At 40.2% G+C, this 24,219-nt stretch overlaps 1 protein-coding gene across 3 annotated transcripts in view; it reads right to left on the bottom strand.

Annotated features, from left to right (window-relative positions):
* Positions 1-24,219, bottom strand: part of pkp4 (plakophilin 4) — a 236,229-nt gene that overhangs the window by 188,268 nt on the left and 23,742 nt on the right. For all 3 annotated transcript variants that reach the window (XM_043693802.1, XM_043693805.1, XM_043693804.1), the window contains exon 2: positions 13,447-13,582. In XM_043693802.1, the coding sequence (XP_043549737.1) occupies positions 13,447-13,497 (51 nt within the window). In that variant the 5' untranslated portion in view covers positions 13,498-13,582. The remainder of the gene's footprint in view (positions 1-13,446; positions 13,583-24,219) is intronic.

Here is a 24,219-nt window from a genome sequence, read left to right as displayed (position 1 = left end):
AAGAGAAACCAAAATCTATTGGTTTTGAACTGCACTTTTGTCAGAGAGACTGTGGCTGTGAAAGTTACAGGATGAGGTTTAATTGCTCCCTGGCTATCTAACTGCCCCCTCCCCCCATTCCCCTCCATGATCAACTTACTCAAAGTTTAGTGAATAGAAGATCAGTTATAACGATCAAGTGAATGTACTTCATAACTTACTGGAAGCTGTTTGCATTGACCAGTATCTTCAGAATCCAAGCAAAATACAATCCCATGTGCCTGTGATATTACAGATCATGGAGACTACTTAAGTGAACTGGTCAGTTCTATCTCCCTCAGCTTTCCTCTCATTTATCCCTTAATTATGTCTGCTTGCCTGTACGTCTTTGATTCTAGCCCCTCACACTGTCAAAGAATTTGGGTTTAAATCACAGACAGACATTCAGATTATCCTGTTATTTAACTTTGCTCGGTGAAAGCCACTGTATTATTAATGAACTTAATTATTTTATTGAAGCTATCAACTTGCTAACTGGCATTGGTTACTCAAAGTTTGGTATTCATTTTTTTTCTAAAACAAAAGTCTGCTTAGGAACCACTGGGCAATTTTGATGGTCATTGAGTAGTTTATGTTGCAAATAGAGATAGGGACGCTCCATACCATAATAATAAACACTGATGTAAATGATTTATCATTGGCAGAAGGAAGGAACTAGTTAGGCTGGTCCAACTGGCCTTAAGGAGAGCACACTTTCCAGAGAAGTTTATGTCCTTCCTGCACAGTTTTGCTTAGTGCAGCTATGCAGGTAATTATGAAACAGAAACACAATTATCCTCTAAAAAACTAGAAATTAGAACTTGTGAAATATTAATCTTTAATAAATATTCTAAGTAATTCTAAGTAATGGCATAATTAATTAGATTAAATTCAAACATTAACAGCTGTTAAAATTAGCATTTTCAATGGGATGTTATAGAATTTTTAGTTACAAAGCAGTGTAATTATACAATTACGATTATGCATGCACAAAAGGGCTTATTCACGGTATCTTAAACATGGTTAAAATTGCTGAAAAACAGTTTCACCTTTTCAGTCATGCTGAAGTTCCAGCACATTTTGAATTTCGATACAAAATTAATCCTGCAGTGTGATATCAACTGGGCTTGATACTGTATGGAATACAGCTTCAATATATAGTGTTAAGTTTATGCATTCTATTCTTGTAGCTGAAGAACATAGAACATTTCAAGAACATAGATAAATATGATGAAGGCAGCGAACAGAGTCCTAGTGGGTTTCTCAAACCATTCACATGTAATAGGCTGGAATGAAACTCTGAAATCGGGCATATAGCATAAAGCTCCCTATTCTACAAAGATTTACTACCAATCTCAGATTGTTAGCGAACATATTCATATCCTGAAATACTGCTGGGAAATGACATTAGTCAGAGACTGAACTGCAGATTACCACTCAACAGGTGTAGCATAACTAGCTAATGCAGGGGGAACTTCCTCCCATGTCCTAAATTCAAAATTTATCCCAGTACCTGAGCAATTTTCCCTCATATCCCCCAAATAATTTGCCAATTAATGCAGAGTATGTTCTATAAATGAATGTGTACTCTCTCATTACTGGTCTTATTTTTAATAAGTCTTCGATAGCATATAATGCCCAACAGTATGGTTTTCTACAGATTTCAAAACATAGGATACCACAAAGTATTTTGTTGTTGTCCTGAATAATTTCAGAAATCTTGCCACTGTCTGATTAACTATTCACTTTCAAACATGACCAGATATTCTGTGTATAGAAGACAAATCCTGGCTTCAAGAAAAAAATAATTTATGCTGATTATATTGTGAAAGCAACTTTGGGAGATGGAAAACCAACACTTGTAACAAATTCACATTGCGATGAATTCACACAAAAGAAAAAAAGAGTACACAAAACATTTAAATTCCGCATCACAACTACTGTGCCAATATTTGTACTAATTCCCAGTTCGGATCATTGATAGTTTACTCTCAGAAGTTTTACCTGGTAATTGCTTTGGCCAGTGATGACAATTACTGGCCCTCAACGCCCTATCCTCTTAGGTCCTCTACTTTGTTCTTTATGCTAATATCCATTGTTTCCCATTTTCTTGCTATGGACTTATTCAAAAAAGATTGGTTCCAAATAGTGTCGTCTTGTACACAGCAGAACCATAATAGCCTCAACTCTTCCTGGCTGTTCCCTGTTTTTAAAAAATAAATCACACAACAGCAGGTTATAGTCCAACAGGTTTAATTGGAAACACTAGCTTTCGGAGCTAGTGTGCTTCCAATTAAACCTGTTGGACTATAGCCTGGTGTTGTAAGATTTTGAACAATGCACACCCCAGTCCAACACCGGCATCTCCAAATCATGGCTGTTCCCTGGTATGGTTTATCACCACCACTAAGTCCAATTGGCAAACCAAGTGTAATTAGGTTAGCCATTTGCTGCTACATTCTTCTTTCAAAAGAAATTAACTTTCTGGAGACCAAGAACGATCCTTGGCTTCTCAGCTCCATTAAAATCCTGCCTTTATACTTTTGTCTCTCCAATTTTAACTATTCAATGTGAGAGGCAATGTTCTCATTACAGATAGAGACCATACATATTCAACTGCTTCTAATAACTTGGTTATCAAAACAAGCCTCGCTACTAAGTCACCAATCAATTCCCCTCCAAACATACAAGTCTACGTCAAGGCCACAGCTCTGCTCAAGCACATCCCGTCCACCAAGCCAAAATGCTACTCTGAACGGTGTTTCTACTAAACTGGTAAGCACCAAACTTTCTTCATGACCCAAATAGTATAAATGGTTCTTTTCTCAGATACTGGCATCACCCTTGTGACCATGCAAGATACCATCAATTTCCATTTGCCTTGAAAGCTCAAACTCCATGCATAACCATTTCTCAGACATGTGTCCATCTCTTACTCTCAATTTTTCCTACAGTACAAAAACATTGCAAAAAAATCAAATTATATTCTTACTAACTGAGCAGAGGACAACTGTTACACTCCTAACCACTCCATTCTCCCAACATCTCTCATCTCCAGTTATGTGCAACAACCCTCACTTTGCTTCCTCTAATCTAATTTTAGCTACAGAATCTCCAGCATGTGTTTTTCACCATTCCCATCCTTAATCTTTACCTCTTCATCCACATTGTTTTTTGGTGACATGATTCATAGATGGGGTTCAGCTTCCACAAATACACTAAACTCCATCACTGACCATCTTCATTACTTGACATCCTGTCTTAAACTAGCCATAATTTCCTCAAAACACCATTACCAATGTGCCATCAGATAAATTTTCAGAACATGCTTTAAAAAGGGCATTAGAGTCATACACAATGGAAATCGATCCTTCAGCCTAATTTGTCCCTACCAACCAAGTTTCCAAAACTAAACTAGTCCCATTTGTCTCTACTTGGCCCATATCCTTCTAAACCGTTCCTATCCATGTATCTGTCCAAATGTCTTTTAAATGTTCTAAGTGTACTTGCCTCTACCATTGCCTCTGGCAGCTGATTCCATACACCCACCAACCACTAAGAAAAAGTTGCTCCTTAGAATCCCTTGAAATCATTCTGCTGTCACCTTAAACCTAAGTCCTCTAATTTGGACTCATTGAGGAAATGACCTTTGCTATTCACCTTATCTATGCCCCTCAAGAGTTTATTAATCTCTTGAAAGTCACCCCTCAGCCTCCTACACACCAGGGGAAAAGTCCCAGCCTATCCAACCTTGCCTTGTAACTTCAACCTTTCAGTTTCGGTACACCGTTACAAGATGACCAGAATTGTACACAGTACATCATGCGCCCCCTAGGTCGCCATTTGACAAAAATGGCCCTACCATGGGCAGCACTGTGGCAGTGGTTAGCACTGCTGCCTCACAGCGCCAGAGACCCGGGTTCAGTTCCCGCCTCAGGCGACTGACTGCGAGGAGTTTGCACATTCTCCCCGTATCTGCGTGGGTTTCATCCAGGTGCTCTGGTTTCCTCCCACAGTCCAAAGATGTGCTGGTCAGGTGATTTGGCCATGCTAAAATTGCCCGTAGTGTTAGGTTAAGAGGTAAATGTAGGGGTATGAGTGGGTTGCACTCCGGCGGGTTGGTGTGGACTTGTTGGGCCGAAGGGCCTGTTTCCACACTAAGTAATCTAATCTAATCTAATCTAATCATTAACAGTTACATTCTGCCTTGGTTTGGTCTTGCCAAAATGCAAGACCTTTGAATTCAATGCAGATAAATACAACAGCCATTTCTTGGCCCAGTCAATCGAGATCCTGTTTGCACAACCTTCTTCACTGTCCACTACACTGCCAATTTTGGTTCCATCCGCAAACTTACAAATCATGCCTCTGATAAACGATTTTGATATGAATAATGAGACCAGCACAATCCTTGAGGCACACCACTGGTTTCGCTCTGCACAACCACCTTCTACCACACTGAGTACTGTCAAGCCAATTTTGTATCCAATTGGTTCTCTCCATGGATCCCATGTGATCTACCCCTACTAACAAGTTTACCATGCAGAACCTTGTCAAAGGCATTGCTAAAGTCCATGTAGATGAAGGCACAGCAATAGACATTGTCTGTCTTTTTAGTCTCTTCTTCAAAAAAAAACTCAATCGTGTTAGCAAAACACAATTTCCCCATGTACAAAACCATGCTGACCACCCCCATTAGTCCTTGCCTTTCAAAATGCATGTAGATCCCATCACTCAGAATTCCTTCCAACAATTTACCCACCACTGATGTCATCTTCACTGGTCTGTAGTTTCCTGGCTTTTCCTTGCAGCATTTAAATAATGGGATAATGTTAGCCACCTTCCAGTCTTCCAGCACCTCACCTGTGGCTATGTTATCATTAATTCAGAACGAAGAGCTCTGAAATTTCTTCCCAAATTCACACAATGCCCACACTTGACCTGGGATTTATTTACCTTTATGCATTCAGACCTCCAGCAGCCCCTTTTTGTAATGTGGGCTCTTTAAGACAATTTATTTTGAGTTCCCCAACTTCCATATCTTTCTCCACAATAAATATTGATGCAAAATATTAATTTAGGATCTCACCAATCGTCTGTGGTTCCACACAGACCACCTCATTGATTACAATTTTAAAAATCCGTACATTGGGAATCAAGTTACAAAAAGTCTTTTCAAGATGGAGTCATACTGGCCACGTCTGTTACAGTGGACTATTTCAAATACTACTGAACTACAATACTTCCAAGTTACAAAAGGAAGTCTTTTAGAATGTATTTGTCCCTGGGCAACGAAAGATGCCCTTTAAGTTGCAAAACAGTGTTTTGTGCCTCAACAGGGAACCAAAGTGATAACAATGGTACTTGAAAATCTAATTGCCTCAACTAAAAATACAATGAAGTCTAGTCCCAAAATCAGAACTAATCATCCTTCACAGCTGGAAAGATGACGCAGTCAGGAACAAATACTCTTATAAATTGATACTCATGCAACTGTTTGTATAGCCATCTTAATGAGCAGAACAGAAAAGGCTGCAACTTTGAGCAATCACCCTCAAGAAATATTAGACCAAGGGGACAAAGGCATACAAAATACTGCTCCATTGGAAATCAGGCAGAAGAAATCAAAATCACAGAACTGGTGAATATGGGACTCTTTCCTTCCCAAATTTGCTGTTCTGAGGAAACTTTGAGGAAAAACACTACCTATTCAACCACAGAATTCATTGCAGCTGCTGGATTTGACTTCTTGCATTAATCTTTTCACATTAACAAGTATTCAAGTAATGGGTCCAAACTGGACAAGAAAGTCCCAATGTGTCTTTAGCACAAACATCCTGGTTTTATCAGTAATTGGAGTCTTGGTTCTGCAATTTCACCTTGTTGGCTCTGAAGTTCTCTCCGTAATAACTTGCAACAAACTGACCTGTAACTTATTTAAATGAAAGCTTGACCACTCGTCTACTCCAACTGCATCATTATAAATAAAATGGAGGCTACACAAGCTATATTAAATTATGGTTTGGTGAACACTTAATGGACATAGCTGGTGCTCATGACATGGGCAAAACAAAAATCAGTGAGATCAAATATTTCTGATCTTATTTTTTCCAATCACACAGTAATGACACCCATCAACTACCTTGCATCCCTATCTGAGATCACGTATTTCTGAAAGTTTCCTGTTTATTCGAAACCATTGTATGGTCAGTTTCTGGTCAACACTCAGCTGGATGGGAATATTCTGCCCCATCTATGTGCTGCCTTTCAGTGACACATTCCAAATGAAGTGCTAAGTTTCCTACATACACGAGAAATATACAACGCCACATTACCACCATTACTCCCTACTGCTAAATCAGAAAACCATCCTGAATGAGAAGAAATTTCCTCCTGATGACAGACAGACCACTGTTTTCCATCACTGTTCCAAACTATTCCCTAGTGACATATTCTATCCTTCTCCTGGTAATAGTCTGCGATAAAGTTTGCAACTGTGGAGTCATATGCAATTCTGAAATAAACTGCCAAACTCATTCATGCCATCACTAAAGACAAACATCACAACTTCACCAGGCTCAGCTTATCTTCTGAAACCTGTGTTACCTCTAGATTTGATCATTCCAATTCACTTCTTCATATCTCATTTATCTTCCAAACTGGAGGTCATGAAAACTATTCTAGGTCTTAACTTGCAAACATTTTACAGATCAGATGGAAGCCATTGGCCCATTCTGTCTGTGCTAGTTAAAGATCTGATTATACTAATTCAGTGAGTTTTGAGAAGATGTACAGCTCAGATGCAGGTTTGCTCATTGAGCTGGAAGGTTCGTTTTCAGACATTTCGTCACCATACTAGGTAACATCATCTGGAGGCTCACTGATGAGATATTAATTCAATTTTCCATCTTTTGGACTATAGCCCTGAGGCTATGGCAATGTAGGTGAATGCCTACATACGGCTCAGTGTTACAGGAAATTCTGACTCAACTATCTCTTCATGCACTAATTTACATTCTCCCTTCAGTTTCCAAATGAGAAAAGAAAATCACCCCAACTTTCCTCTTACTTTAAATCTATACTCTCCAGTTGCTGATCCCTCTAATTAATGGAAAAATGTTCCTTATCTATCCTATTCCTCAATCTTATACTCTTGAGGTCTGCTCTCAATCTTCACAATAACCCCAGCCTCCCCAATCCTTCCTCCACTGGGTTGGAGGTCTGGGCTAACTAGTAAATTTCCTCTGCAAGCTTCAGCGCAATCACATAGTTACTATCACATGGTGACCAAACCTGTACAGTACTCCAGTTGTGCCGTAACTAGATTATGAGTTCTAGCATAACCTAATCGCTTTTGTATTCTATGCCTCCGCTGAGCCTCTCTCATCACCTTATCTCTTGTCCTGCTATGTTAAAGGATCTACAGATGTGCACACCACGATCCTTCAGATCTTCAGTACTTCTGTCAAAAGCATTTGTTCCCCTTAATCAACACACAAGGGCTCATTACTTTAAAAAGTAAAAAGGTAGGAGGTTGAGGGGATTTGATGAAGTGTTTTTACACCCAGAAGGTGGTGGGGAGCTGTAATGCACTGACTGGAAAGGTAGTTGTGGCAGGTAACCTCAATCTTAAAAATGTATTTGGATGAATACTTGAAGTACTACAACATTCAAAGCTTAGTGGCCCACTGTAGGAAAGCGAACTAAAATGTAGGTAGCGATTTTTTGGCAGTACAGACTATCTAGACTGAAGGGCCTCTTCTGTGCTGTATGATTCTACGATTCCAGGCTCCTACAATTGTTAAATGCAATATCTTGCCTTGTTGGCCCACCACAAATAAATTCATCCTGGAAAAGTGAGGTAATATAATTTATAATACAACATAGCACAGGAACAGGCCCTTCAGCCCTCCAAGCCTGCACCAATTCATGATCCCGATTTACACCCACTACTTAGTGTCCCTTAGTGTATGTATCCCTCTGTTCATCTCAGATTGGTGTCCATCAAGATAGGCCTTAAAAACACTGGTCTGCTTCTACCACTGGCATTCCAGGCAGCCACTTCCCGGTGTAAAATGTTTTTCCCCCTACACTTCACCCCTAAAAACTCTTCAAACACCCTCAACCTGAAGCCTGTGCCCTCTTGTAATTGATCGCTCCACCCTGGGAAAAAGAATTTGACTATCCACCCTATTTAAGCCTCTCAATTTTGTAGACCTCTATCAAGTCATCCTTCAGCCTCAGTCTTTCCAATGAAAACAGTTTGTCCAGCCTCTGCTCAGAACCAAAACCCTCCAAGCCAGGCAATATTTTGGTAAACCTTCTCTGCACCCTCTCCAAAGCATTCATGTCCTCTCTGGGGCTGTGGCAACCAGAATTGCACACCACATTCCTTAAGTTTTACATAGCTGTCATACAACTTGTCACCTTTTTTGCCTGTCATTTCTCTGCCAAAATCTGCAACCTATATCCCACTGTCTCCTTTCATAATCCTCACTATTTGCAACTTTACCAATTTTGGCATCATCCACAAACTTACTAATCAGGCCACCTACATTTTCTTCCAGATTATTTATATATATTACAAAGGTCTCAGCACTGCTCCCGGCAGTACACCATGAGTTACCAATCTCCAAAAAAGTACCCTTCCACCACTACTCCATCTTCAAGCCAGTTTTGTATCCACCTGGCCAGCTAACCCCAAATCCCATGAGTATCTTCTGTACAAGCCTGCCATTAAGTACCTTTTCAAATGCCTTAAAGTTCATGTAGAGAACATCCACTGCCCTTTCCTCAAATCATTGTCATCTCAATAAAACTCTAACCCAAATTGGAGACATGACCTTCTGAGCACAAACCCATGCCGCCTATCACTAACAAGTTCATTAAATTCCAAAATACAAATAAACCCGGTTTCAGTATCTTCTCCAACAGCTCTCCCACCACTGACATTAGGCTCACCAGCCTGCAATTATCTGAATTATATGTTTCCCTTCTTAAAGGAACAACACTGACCATTCTCCAGTCCACTGGATCTTTGCCTGAAGCAAAAGAGGATGTACAGGTATCTGCTAAGGCCTCAGCCATTTCCTCCCACCATATCCTAGGATAGATCCTCTAGCTCTGGGAGCTTGCCTACCTTCTACATATTTCAAGACACCCAAAATTTCCTCCTCTATTGTGTTCACCTGTCCAAGAGTATTTACATACCTTTCACTAGCCTCAACATCCTTCTCTTTAAAGAATACCAATTTGAAGGGTGCAAAGATCTCACTGATTTCACACAACCTCCCTCTTTTATCCTTCAGTGGGCCTACTCTTTCCTGGTACATGTATAAAATGCCTTGGGATTCTCCTAACCTGATGGCCAAGGACATTTCACATCCCCTTTTAGCTCTCCTAACTCCCCATTTGAACCTCTTTTTACTTCGATATTTCTCAAGGACTTCATCTGTTTTTAGTTACCGCGACCTTATGTAAACTTCTTTTTTTGACTAAGCTGATAAGTTCCCATCATCCATGGTTCCTAAATGCTGCCATTTCTGTCTTCATTTTCACAGGATTTTGCCTGTCCTGCACACTGATCACCTGCTCCTTAAAATACTCCAATGTCAGATGTGGATTAACCCTCTAAACAGATATGCCCAATCCACATTCTCCAATTCTTGCTTAATTTGGTTATGGTTGACCTTCCTCCAATTTAACACCTTCAATCAAGGTCCATTATTGCCCTTCTCTAAAAGTATCCAAAAAGTTACAGAACTTTGGTCACTATTCCCAAAATGCTCTCCCATTGAATATTTGATCACCTAGACAGGTTCATTTCCATTTCCAGGTCCACTATGACCCCCTTCCTCATTAGAATATACAATTCCTGTTTCAAAACACCCTCCTGGACTCCCCTAACAAACTGCTCCCATCCAAAGCACCAAAGTACACGTGCGTGCATGCAACAGAGTTAAAATCACCTACTGCAAAGCCCTATTTTCACATCTTTCCAGAAACTGACTACATATCTCATCCTCTATTTCCTGCTAGTAGCTGGGAGGTCTCTAGTACAGTCCCAGCGTTGTGACTACACCCTTCCTATTCCTGAGCTCTATCCATAATGCTTAACTGCAAGATCCCTCAAGGATATTTTCTCTCAAAATAGCTGTGATATGTTCCTTACCCAGTAATGTAACTCACCCATTTTTGCTTCCTTCTCCATATCATCTAAAGCATCAATATTACAGAATGTTAAGCTACCAATCCTGCCTCTTTCAACCTCATCTCCATGATAGCAACATCTTAATTATGTGCATTAATCCAGGCTCTAAATTCACCCATCTTACCTATTATACTTTTTGCATTGAAGCAAATACAGTCCAAGCTTATTTCTGCTGAGCTCAACAACTTCTCCCTGACTACTCTTCTGCTTAGCTATATTTGCCTTAGACTTGAGCTCTTCCATCTTTATACTTACTAACCTGCTGCTCAAATTCCCAATACCCCACCACACTAACTTAAGCCCAGAGTGTCACTATCAAACCTCCTTGCCAGCTCTTCAGCCACTTATTACACCAGAGGTACTACTTTATTCCCTGAAGTGTCATTGCAGGACCTTGTCACACTGTCTATATTGGCACAAATGATGTAAGTAGGCAATGACTGTGTACCCTCCCACTTCAGGATGCACTGTACCCGCTCAAGGACATCCATGACCCTGACACAACGAAGACAACAGACCATCCTGCCACTGCATTGTCTCGCCGACCAGTCCACTGATGTCATCCTGCAGTTTACAAATAGCCTCTTAAGTCATACCTAATATACTTAAGCTCAAATCAAATCATGTACATCATGAACAGTAAAGGCCCCAATACAGAACCGTACCTAATGCCACTTTTCTTGAATCTGCCCTGAGGGACTTTATCAAAAGCCTGGCTAAAATCCAGGCAGACCACAATGAATTCATTGCCCACAACACTCCTAGTTGCCTTCAGAAACTAGTACAGTAACAGATCAGTGCTGGGGGTCACGATTATTTACTACATATAAAAATGACAAGTGGTGTGGGTGACAATGAGTCTATTGGAAGGATATAGACAGGTTAGGGGGTGGGGCAGAGACTTTACAGATGGAATATACTGTGTACACAGTAGAAAGAAGAGTAAACATTGGGGAATAACTGCAGAAAGAAATTAGTGAGTCCTTATGCTTGAATCGCAAAAAGTAGCATCCAAAGTTCTTCTGGTAATGGGGGAAAGCAAATGGTCAGTTGGCTTTTACTCAAAAGAATCAAGTATAAATGGAGAGGGGGCTTTGCCAATACTATACAAGGTACTCTCGCCAGATCAAAACAAAAACAGTAAACAATTTTAACCCCCTTGTTCAAGGAAAGATTCACTGTACATCCTCCAATGCCAGTGTAAGTTTATTTGCTTGATTCTGGGTATGGAGAGTGAGCATGAGCAACAAAAGGAGGAATTTTTAAAAATTTGTTTACGGGAAGAGGGCAGTCAAGTGTCAATCACGTTGCTTTGCTTGGAGTCATATGTAAGCCACACCAGGTAGAGATGGCATCTTCCTTCTCTGAAAGGACATTAGTGAACCAGATGGGGTTTACAATTATTGACAATGGATTCATGGTCATCATGAGACAACTCCAGTTTTGCATTCAATTCAAATTCCATAATCTGCCATGGCTGGATTCAAACTTGGGTCCACAGACCATTTGGGTCTCTGGATTAACAGTCCAAGAAGATTCACTAGGCCACTGCCTCCCTTTTTTCCTGAATTAGAATCTAAAGTATGGGGAAAAAAATGCCAGTCAGCCCACCAAGTCTGCGCCAACTTTCTAAAGAGCATACCTCCCAGATCCCTGACGCTGTGAGGAAGCAGTACTATCCACTGAGCCTCCACGCTACCCAAAGGCAGAAGGATCTGCAAAATTTCTTACCACAGAAATGTGTTGAGACTGGGTCATCAAATACATTCAAGGCTGAGATGAAAATTTTCATTAAAAAGGATCATGGGGAAAAAGGCAGGGAAGTGGAATGAGGATATCAGATCATGACCTCATTAATTGGCAGAGCAGACTTGTTCAGATAAACTGCCTACTTCTACTCCTAGATCTCATAGTTGCACCTTAATATAACTGACCCCCAAGCTTTGGAATATCTATTCTCCAGCCTCTTTCCTCCTCCAAGATATTCCTTAAAGACAGCTTCCTTGACCAACTGTAAAATACAAAAAAAAAGTCTGCAGATGCTCCAAAAGCTAGTGGTTCCAAATAAGCCTGTTGGACTATAACCTGGTGTTGTATGATTTTTTACATTGTACACCTCAGTCCAACACTGACACCTCCAAATCAAAACAAAAAAATACAAATTGCTGGCAAATTCAGATCTGACCTAACACTACTGTTCATGGCAAGTTAGGTCACTGAAACAGTTGCCTGGCTGCTACAACTGTCTCAGTCTTCAGATGGATAAAGGCAGGAGGATAAATTTTCCACCCGCTGGTAGCTCTCCATTAGTTATTGATAGAGTAGGAAATTGACTAGTTTCTAATAAATTAAGCCAGCTGTTGCTCAGTAGACAAGCTCAAGGGAATTACTTTCCAAAACTGCTGACAGCCACAGAAAAATAATACAGCATAAAATAATTTCAAATAAAATGTGCAAGGAAGGAAAAGTAATGCAGAAACATTTCTTACATTAAATTACATTTTCTGAGTGTAACTAAAAATGAAAAGCACAAATACTGATTAGAAGATGCCATTAAGATCAACATCTAAAGTAAACAACAGTTTAAAAAGATATAGGTACAATTCTGCTTCCGGCGCAACTTACATGCTGCACTTCTCAGCTCGTATGGTCAGGTATTTGACGAGTCAGAGACACATTTCATTGCATAGAATATGAATGCTTCACATCAATGAATCTCACCTAATAATTTAAAAGTCTGCCAATTTCACAACTGTTCCTTTGGAGCCCCATCAAGCCTTGTATTTTCTGACACTAACATTAATTCATGAATATTTTTAAAAGGCAACAGCTTTTATAGTAATTCCATTTATAACATCTATGCTCCTGAACACATTCATTCAGTAAATTCATTCTAAAAATACAACTGGCTTCACTGCTATTCTCTAGTAAACTTCACAAGTGAAAAGAGCTAGGAATAAGAACAAAAATAAATTTAAACAGGATGCATCTTGCTGTTCAGTCCTTTTACCTAATACAATCTGGACATAATGAGATACTGCGTAGTAACATATTCATGTGGCTATATCTGTAGTTTTAAATCATTTCCAACTAAGCTAAGATTTTAAAAAATACAGTTCATTTGAGTTGTCTATTAAACAGAATTATCCAGAATAATATACAAGGACAACAAGTCAGCCTATAACATCTATAATTAAGCAAAATTATAACTTCTGTACCTGTTCTTTGACTGAAGCCAAAATGGTAGTTGCTGTGGTCTCAGACTCCATGGCTGGATCAGTGGGAGGTTTTCCCACAAGGGCAGTAGCCCCTATTCCCTCAACAGGAATATGTCATCAGGAGCTGACATGTTACCTAAATGTAGCAAAAAATAAGGTCATTTGAAAATGGTCTTAGTTACCATTATTTTCCTTGAAATAATCCATAAAAACTGTAGACACAAGGTGGCATTCAACTCATCTTTAATGCCTATTCTCTAGCATTTATCCTGAAACATTATCCTTAATTCTTCCACATATCTAAATAATATTGTCAACAGGCAATAGAAGTAGCCAACTTGCAGAAACCAAAGAACTGAAGATGCTGAAAACAGCTGAAAGCATCAATGGAAAGATTAGCGTAGTTAACACTTAACAACGCAAAATCATTCAACATTGGTTAGGCCACTGTTGGAATATTGCTTGCAATTCTGGTCTCCTTCCTATTGGAAAGATGTTGTGAAACTTGAAAGGGTTCAGAAAAGATTTACAAGGATGTTGCCAGGGTTGGAGGATCTGAGCTACAGGGAGAGGCTGAACAGGCTGGGGCTGTTTTCCCTGGAGCTTCGGAGGCTGAGGGGTGACCTCCTAGAGGTTTACAAAATGAGGGGCATGGATAGGATAAATAGACAAAGTCTTTTCCCTGGGGTCGGGGAGTCCAGAACCTGGTCGGCATGGACAGGTTGGACCGAAGGGTCTGTTTCCATGCTGTACATCTCTATGACTATGACTATTCTGTATTCTGTATAAAAGTTTACACAACCGAAAGAAAGTGACAGGAAGAGCTCATTATCCACTTAGCACTTTACAGGCTTCAGGGTGGAACAATTTCAGATTCTACTTTTTTCTCCATTTGATAGAATAGAGGCAATGGAGGAAGATCTCACACCACACCCAAAAAATTTCCAACAATATACTGGGGAGGTGACGGCCTCATGGTATTATCACTGGTGATCCAGAAACCCAGATAAAGTTCTGAGTTTGAAACCCACCATGGCAGATGGTTGAATTGGCATTAAGTTTTAAAAAATTTGGAATTAAATATCTAATAATGACCATGAATCCATTGTCGATTGTCAGAAAAATGTCCTTTAGGGAAGGAAACTTGCCATTCCTACCTGGTTTAATCTACATGTGACTCCATGCCTACAGCAATGCGGTTGATTCTGAAATGCCCTTTGGTCAATTAGTGATGGCTAATAAATGCTGCCCAGCCAACTCCTTCACCCCACGAGTGGACTTTTTAAAAATTACAAAATAAGTACTCGAATAACTTATCACAATGCACTGTGGACCCATTCGTGGCACAGAATGCAGTAGAACCAGGGAGAATAAAGAATAAAAAAAACACAGCACAGCAACAGGCCCCTCAGCCCATCAAGACTGCATCAATGATGGATAACTTTCTAACTAAAAACCTTTTACCACTTATACAGTCGGATTCCCTTTATTGCCTGCCTACTCAAATCTGCCAAAATGTCTCTTAAACATTACTATTGGATCTACTTCCATAATGTCCTCCGGCAGCACATTCCAGGCACTTGCCACCCTAAATAATATTGCTTCTCACATCTCCTTTAAATTTATCCCCTTTAACCTACAAACTCTAGTAATTGGCATCTTTATCCTGGAAAAAAAGCAATTATCCATGCATCGCATAATTTTGTAAACTAAAGTTGCCCCTCATTCTTCAGTGTTCAAGTGAAAACAAACCAAGTTTGTCCAATCGCTCCTTATAGCTAATACCATCTAAGCCTTGCAATATTCTGGTAAACCATTTCTGTATCTTTTCCGAAGCCTCCACATGTTTTGTTAATGTGGCAACTGAACTGTATGGAGTCCATGTGGAGGGAGGATTCATGGGCCCAGAGTCAGTAAGCAAGAGAAAAAGATCTTCAAACAAGAATTCAAATCGAAAGGTCAACAGATAAAACTAACTGAACAGTTCAGGTGCAGTCAAAGAAGAAAGCAAGAGAAGGCAGCAAGAGGTAAAGGAAGAATTCAGAACTTGGTGTGTAGCCAACTGAAGGTACAGCTACCAAATGGTGGAACAACTATTATTGGCAGTACTCAAAAGGCCAGAATTAGCTTGGCACATATTTGAAGGTTATATGTTTGGAACATAAGTAATGTCATGGAAGGATTTGAAAAAAAATTAAGACATTGCTTGACCAGAACACTAGATCAAAACTCCACAGCAATAGAGAAACAGGATTGCTCCAAGTTAAAAAGCAGGTAGAGTTTTGAATGGCCAAGTTTACAGAAGATAGAAAAAAAAAGGTTAAGGGCAGGTGGAAGTGCACTGGAATAGTCAAAGCTAGAAGAAATGAAGTAATTGATATGGTTTCACTAGATTGCCTGAGACAAGGAAGCCAAATGATGTTATGGATGTAACTCAGCAATTTTAAAGATAGTGTGAATTAGGTCAGAAGTTCACCTCAATCAAATCTGACCATGTGAACAGACTGATAGTGAGGAAAAGTATTAGAAGTGACAGCTAGGAAACAGTGTTTTCAGTCCCTGCGCCAAACTATGGCTCCAATCACTCCAACATTTAAAGTGAAGAAAACTGCTGCTCATCCAATATAGAGGTTGGATAAATGGTCCAATGATTTCACTACACTGGAGGAACCAGGTTAGATGGAGTTGAATGCTTCAGTTTACATATCGTAAACTAATGAGGCTTTTTGATGCCATCACCAGGGAGGCCTGCAAAAAGATCAGAAATAGGAGGGAAATCAAAGATTACTTATGACCCTTCGGGAACACCAATGATAAGGGGACAGGAGGAGAAGATATTTCTCCTAGCTTGAAATTTTCTAACTTGAAATAGTCAAAGGCTGATATTTTGAGGGAGAACTGATGATGGCTGATGATTAGAAAGGAAAAAAAGGATCAACATATGAAGTGAGAACCATTTAATCAGGTAACATTGGGGGTGGGGGTGGGGGTGGGGAGAAGAAGAGAGAAATAGTGATGAGAAATTTAGCTGTAATAGAATCAAGGGGAATAAAGGAGCTGCCCCTCAATACAATATCGAGCTCAGGTTAAAAATCAGTTCAGCTCAGTGATCCAATTTACAGGTGCAGAAATGTACATACGCTCGTGAAATCATTACTGGAGTACAGTTTCAGAGTCCAGAGTCCAAGGAAGCAGAAACCCAGGAAGTGTGACTGCCTAGCAGTTGAGGTAATACATTGTGGAACAGATTGAGGGGGCGCAAAATTTGATGGTCTGGTACAGAATCATAAATTGTGATAGTGTACTAAATGCAATGCACAAATAATTTGTTGTTAAGCTTGGAAGGATTATTTGAGACCTTTGACAGCAGAACAAGAGCCTTTTCACCACCTCCAAACCATATGTGGAAATGTAAGTTAGTTTAAAAAAAAAGGAATGTTGTGGGTGAATGAGAACAGGACCAGGGTTCTGCCAACAGGAGAAAAAAAACTCTTCAAAATACTAAGGAGAGGGAGAGGATATGTTTGATGGTGGCATCTCAGAGCAGTCAATAGAAATGGTGGAGAATGATCTGTTGGAGAGGCTGCAATGGTGAGAATGAGAGAAATCTTATTGTGGTTAATAGCTTTCCACATGAAATGGTGGCTACAAACGCCAAGGAATGGAAAAAGAATTGAAGATGGACCATATGAATACAAGAGGAGGTTGGAAATTGAAAGCAAAGTCTTGAAATGGTGTGGTTTGTGGAAAAAATGGAAAGCGCTTCCAATATGCTGAATGGATAAGAAAAAAAAGGAGATAGAGGGCAGAGGTAGACTGAAAAGGCAGGCACAGCAAGGACCCAAGCTGCTACTCACAGCAACACTTTTTTTGGGGAGTAGTTGTTCAATGTGAGAAGTCAGCCATGGTTGGTTCGCAGTTAATGAGAGAAGCAGATGCTCTCAGACTTTCTTGGTGGGGATTGGTTGTTGAGATAATATAATTTTTTTTTGTTCCAGAAGGACTGTTTGATTTTTTTTTAAAAAAGCCATTAAAAGTAACCAGGTTCATATGCCACTATTTGTAATCCAGACTCTGTGCTAGAGATCAGGGATGCTCTGAATTGTTAATGGCAATATGTTTTTAAACTGTGGCGGCTTACGGCAGATGGGATAAAAATGGAAGGCTATCAGCTTGTGTTTGGTTCAGGATAACGAAGGATTAATTTAGAAAGCTCAGAGATTTTAAGCAGTTTGAAGGAGACTTGACTGGGAGTACTGGCAGAAAGAATAGGAGCATTTTGAGTAGTAATGGAGACTGTGTACTAGGAAGAGATTCAACTGCCAGACAATAACAGGTCATTGACAAATGTTAACGTTAGACCAGAGAGATTAGAGTGCTGCAGAGAAGTACAGTAGTTTAGAAGAAATGTGATTAGCACAGCAATTGAGATGTGAGGACATGTCAGCAGCCCTCAATTAAATAAGTAGGCAAGATGCGAGGATGTGGTGACACCACAACGGTACATCCTTCACATGTAAGGAAAATCGAAATTAGATTGTTCAATTTCAGATGGACAAAGCATGGAAGTCTTTAACCTAGCTCAATAACTGGGAAATGAATGGGATTACTAATTAGGCAAAGCACGGAATATCATACAATGAGAAACAAAATAAAAATCTTTTTCTTCATTTTTCTGCCTTTACATTGCATTTTTTTGTCTTAAGATGGTGGATTAGCGACATTACACAACACATCACTATTTTGTAACAAGATACACATGGCAATAAATAAATCAAGTATCTCCTGGTTTGTTCTTGGAATATCACCTGTAGTTTTATTCCACAGGTGATTTAAATCCATGGCTTTTTTGCTGTATACACAGCAATTTAATACAGCTGACTTGTGCATGACCTTTCAGGTTGCTGTGCAGCTTTAAAGTGAATATTATATCCAATGTATTTCAGAAAAAAACTTTGAGCCAACTTGCTGGTTCAGGGGCTATTTGATGTCATACTTTATATTAAACAGCCAGAAGTTATCAGATGAATCATAGAATAGCAATTTATCTCGTGTACTTACATGTGAAAAAAAAAGTGAAAAGTTTTAAAAGCTGCCCCACCACAATACCTACAATGAAAGTATTCATACATAAAGTAGTAAAATTAATACAATCAGAACAATAAACTCTGGCATTGGTATACTTCCCTTATCATTCATATCTTGCAGCTTTTGGTGCCAGACTCTCTTTTTCTCTCTGCTTTGTTTCATCACGCTTATTTTGGTCTGGGTCGTGGATTTTCCCACTGACATCAGTCTAATCAGAATGACCCTGCTTCATTCTGGCACTTAGCAAATTAACCTCTCGTCCGTCCGTCCGTCCATCTTATGGTTGGTGATCCTGCCTTTGACTGACCAACAGTGGTTTACACAGCTGTTGCAGATATTACAATCCAAATAATGCCCTTCGTAGTAACCATCTCAATAGGCTTCTACATGCAGTGTTTTTTTTAAAATCTCAAACAATTACATTCCACTTTTACACCAGCAGTTTCTCTCAACATCTTTCAGATTTTTTTTGCTGCAGCAAGCTCATGTGACTAACTCCCAGAATCCAAGTCTTCCATTTTACTACAGTATAACAAAGAATATTCCGAATAAAGCTGGTGTTAATTTCTAGCACTTTAACATTTCATGTTCTGGTTATCTCCTTAAATTTAGAAATTTTAATGTTTGCAGAAAGAAAAGTCAAAGAGATGATATCCCATATTAACAAGGGGGAAGGGAATTACAGATATTATGTACTGAGGAAAGTATTAACTGTAACAAACAAGATTCCAAGAACAAAGGGAAATTCATTATGAAAGCAAGCTCAGTTCATTAATTTACCTACATCTGAAAGTAGAAGTGCAGTCAAAAACAAAATAAATTGAAAATGAGAATCAATGAGAAAACAAGGTATCAGATGCTTATGGATTAAGGAAAGCCAATATAGATATGCTAAAAGCAAATAATTTTTAACTCGACTGAAGTTAAAACAAATGTGAATGAGGTGTATATAGACTTAAAAAAAAAAGAGGTATTTCGTGAAGTGCCACAAAATGGACTTTACATTTGAAGCCATTACAATAAAATAGGATCCTTGAGCTCATTGATCAATCTTACTGAATTTGTTTAGGCTCCATCTCAGCCAGGGAAAAAAAAATGTTGTAATATAAACTTGGAGGTTTGATTAAAAAAAATTTTAGGAGGAATATTTCAAATAGTCTCCCAAGGAAGAGTTATCAATACCAATGGGAGACTTAAATCAGCAGTAAATCTCAACTAATGTTACTTAGGATGTGAATACGTTGGGGTCACCAACAGGACAACCACAGAGCAAACAAACATGTTCAAACTAATTCAAAAGAAAAAAGTTAACATGGATGTTCAATATCAGCAGATTTAGAGTAATTAATTGTTTGTATAGAAGACAGGCTGAATACAACTCAGTTCAAGTTAATACTATTGTTGTGACGACCAATATCCACAGATTCAAAACAAAGAAGAAAACATGGCTTGGTGCAGAAATGCAGGATGCTGCAAAAAAAAAATGTTTTAATCCAGCATCCACAATCTATGAAGGAAAAGGTCTCCAGATGATGTTACTGGCAAGTACAGTACCTCGACATACAAACAACCCCGTTGACGGCCAAAATCAGTTTACGAACAGGATTGTATGTAAAATTTTGCTCCAACGTATGTACGAAATTCAAGGTACGAACAAAGGTACGAATGCAAAAAGCCCGTGTGCAACCACATGGTTTCATTGTTCTGCTTTGCTATGCGATTGTTGAACGCAAGCGCTCTCGGGCCCCACGTGATCTCATTGTTCATCTTTGGCGCGTGCGCTGTGAACAGCCATCCAAGCATTCGAACGGCTATCCGAACAATGGGAAAAATTGATTCAGTTCGCAAACTTTTTGGTTCGCGAACCGGGTCCCGGAACGGATTAAGTTCGTAAGTCGAGGCGCTACTCTACTTGATTTAGCAGTCCTCAAGTTATCCACCTGCCAATTTTCAAAGCCTAAAGAGAATATGTTCTCGAAGAATTGTGAAAATCGCCAGAGCTCCTGAATTTGTGAATTCAGAGATTGAGGATGAGATGGAGAACAGGAACTGTAATTATACACAAGAAGTGTATAAATGTTACCTAATAGACTAGAGCTTGGTGGGATAAAGAAATATTGTATAAGGTAATGGTTCTGAAACGATCAACATCAGAGAACGCATTAAGTTCCACTCAGATCATACCATCAGAACTTGGTGGCAAAAAGGCAGAACATCTTAGATTCTTGTAGAATGAAGACCCTATGGTTTTCTAAAAGTAAATAACAGTGCACAACTTTCAATCAAGTTTAATTGTCTAATATGCAGTAAACTAAAGGCAAGAGCTTCTTCTCAGAGACTCACGAGAACATTTCCTCTACCACTATTAAGTTGGCCCTTTGATCCAAATAAGAGGATGGTAGCAAACCAATCTGACCACAAGGTGGGAACATTAATAAGACCAGCTTTTTGATCTATATTTATTACCTTGATATTGAAGTGGAAGGTTTAAGTTGTAAAGAAAGGCTGGATAGGCTGGGACGTTTTTCCACTGGAGTGTAGGAGGTTGAAAAGGTAACCTGACAGAAGTTTAGAACATAGAACATTACAGCGCAGTACAGGCCCTTCAGTCCTCAATGTTGCGCCGACCTGTCATACCAATCTGAAGCCTATCTAACCTACACTATTCCATGTATGTCCATATGCTTGCCCAATGACAACTTAAATGTACTTAAAGTTGGCGAATCTACTACAGTTGCAGGCAAAGCATTCCATACCCTTACTACCGAGTAAAGAAACTACCTCTGACATCTGTCCTATATCTATCACCCCTCAATTTAAAGCTATGCCCCCTTGTGCTCACTGTCACCATTCTTGGGAAAAGGGTCTCCCTGTCCACCTTATCTAACCCTCTGATTATCTTATACGTCTCTATTAAGTCACCTCTCGACCTTCTTCTCTCTAACGAAAACAGCCTCAAGTCCCTCAGCCTTCCCTCGTAAGACCTTCCCGCCATACCAGGCAACATCCTAGTAAATCTCCTCTACACCCTTTCCAAAGCTTCCAAATCCTTCTTATAATGCGGTGACCAGAACTGTACACAATACTCCAAGTCCGGCCGCACTAGAGTTTTGTTCAGCTGTAGCATAACCTCATGGTTCGTAACTCTGTCCCGCTATTAATAAAAGCTAAAACACCGTATATGCCTTCTTAACAGTCCTGTCAACCTGGGTGGCAACTTTCAAGGATCTGTGTACCTGGACACCGAGATCTCTCTGCTCATCTACCACTACCAAGAATCTTACCATTAGCCCAGTACTTGCATTCCGGTTACTCCAACCAAAGTGAATCACCTCACACTTGTCCGCATTAAACTTCATTTGCTACCTCTCAGCCCAACTGTGCAGCTTACCTACAACATCCTTCATCACTATCCACAGCTCCACCGACCTTAATGTCATCTGCAAATTTACCAACTCACCCTTCTACGCCCTCATCCAGGTCATTTATAAAAATGACGAACAGCAGTGGACCCAACACCGACCCTTGCAGTACACCATTGGTAACTGGACTCCAGGATGAACATTTCCCATCAACCACCACCCTCTGTCTTCTTTCAGCAAGCCAATTACTGATCCAAACTGCGACATCTCCCACAATCCCATTCCTCCGCATTTTGGATAATAGCCTATTGTGGGGAACCTTATCGAATGCCTTACTGAAATCCATATACACCACATCAACCGGCTTACTCTCATCTACCTGTTTGGTCACCTTCTCAAAGAACTCAATAAGGTTTGCGAGGAATGACCTACCCTTCACAAAACCGTGCGGACTATCCCTAATCAAATTATTCTTTTCTGGATGATTATAAATCCTCTCTCTTATAACCTTTTCCAACACTTTACCAACAACTGAAGTAAGGCTCACCGGTCTATAATTACCAGGATTGTCTCTACTCCCCTTCTTAAACAGGGGAACCACATTTGATGTCCTCCAGTCTTCTGGCACTATTCCTGTTGACAATGACGATTTAAAGTTCAATGCCAAAGGCTCGGCAATCTCCTCCCTGACTTCCCAGAGGATCCTAGGATAAATCCCATGCAGCCGAGGGGACTTATCTATTTTCACACTCTGCAGGATTTCTAATAACTCTTCCTTGTGAACCTCAATCACACCCAGTCTAGTAGCCTGTATCTCAGTAATCTCCTCAACAACATTGTCGTTTTCTAGAGTGAATACTGTCAAAAAATATTCATTTAGTGCTTCCCCATCTCCTGACTCCACACACAACTTCCTACTACTATCCTCAATTGGCCCTAATCTTACTCTCATCATTCTTTTGTTCCTTAAATACCTATAGAAAGCCTTCGGGTTTACCCTGATCCTATCCGCCAACAACTTCTCATGTCTCCTCCTGGCTCTTCTGAGCTCTCTCTTTAGATCTTTCCTGGCTACCTTGTAACCCTCAAGCCCTAATGGAGCCTTCACATCTCATCCTAACATAAGCCTTCTTCCTCTTGAAGAGAGATTCCACTTCCTTCGTAAACCACGGCTCTCGTGCTCTACAGCTTCCTCCCTGCCTGACAGGTACAATCTTATCTAGGACACAGCAGCTTTTCCTTGAATAAGCTCCACATTTCTAATGTGTCCATCCCCTGCAGTTTCCTTCACCATCCTATGCTTCCTAAATCTTGCCTAATCGCATAGTTATTGCCTTTCCCCCAGCAGTAACTCTTGCCCAGTGGTATACACTATCCCTTTCTATCACTAAAGTAAAAAAATACAGAACTGTGATCGCTATCACCAAAGTGCTCACCTACTTCTGATTCTAACACCTGGCCGGGCTCAGTACCCAGTATCAAATCTAATGTGGCTTTGCCCCTTGTTGGCGTGTCTACTTACTGTGTCAGGAAGTCCTCCTGCACACACTGGACAAAAACTGACCCATCTATAGTACTTGTACTAGTGTTCCCAGTCAATATTTGGAAAGTTGAAGCCCCCCAATGACAACTACCCTGTCTCTCTCACTCCTATCGAGAATCATCTTTGCTCTCCTTTCCTCTACATATCTGGAACTATTCGGAGGCCTGTAGAAAACTCCCAACAGGATGACCTCTCCTTTCCGGTTTCTAACTTCAGCCCATACTACCTCAGTTGACGAGTCCCCAAACATCCTTTCTGACCAACAATGCCATATCTCCCCCTCTTACCACCTTCTCTGTTCTTACTGAAACATCTAAATCCTGGAATCTGCAACACCCATTCCAGTCCCTGCTCTAACCATGTCTCCGAAATGGCCACAACATCGAAGCCCCAGGTACCAACCCATGCTGCAAGTTCACCCACCTTATTCCAGATGTTCCTGGTGTTGAAGTAGACACACTTCAAAGCAACTTCTTGCTTGCCAGTGCCATCTTGCGCCCCTGAAACTTGATTTTGGATCCCTACTCTCAACCTTTTCTATATTTGAACTACAATTTTGGTTCCCATCCCCCTGCTGGATTAGTTTAAACCCACCCCAATAGCCTTAGCGAACTTCCTCCCCAGGATATTGGAACCCCTCAGGTTCAGATGAAGACCATCCTGCTTGTAGAGGTCCCACCTACCCCAGAAAGAGCCCCAATTATCCAAGAATCCAAAACCCTCCCTCCTGCATCACCCCTGTAGCCACATGTTCAAGTCCTCTCTCTCTCCCCCATTCCT

Source organism: Chiloscyllium plagiosum, chromosome 7 (assembly GCF_004010195.1).
Source record: "Chiloscyllium plagiosum isolate BGI_BamShark_2017 chromosome 7, ASM401019v2, whole genome shotgun sequence".
Classification (NCBI taxonomy): Eukaryota; Metazoa; Chordata; class Chondrichthyes; order Orectolobiformes; family Hemiscylliidae; genus Chiloscyllium; species Chiloscyllium plagiosum.
This window is presented reverse-complemented; position numbering and strand designations above follow the sequence as displayed.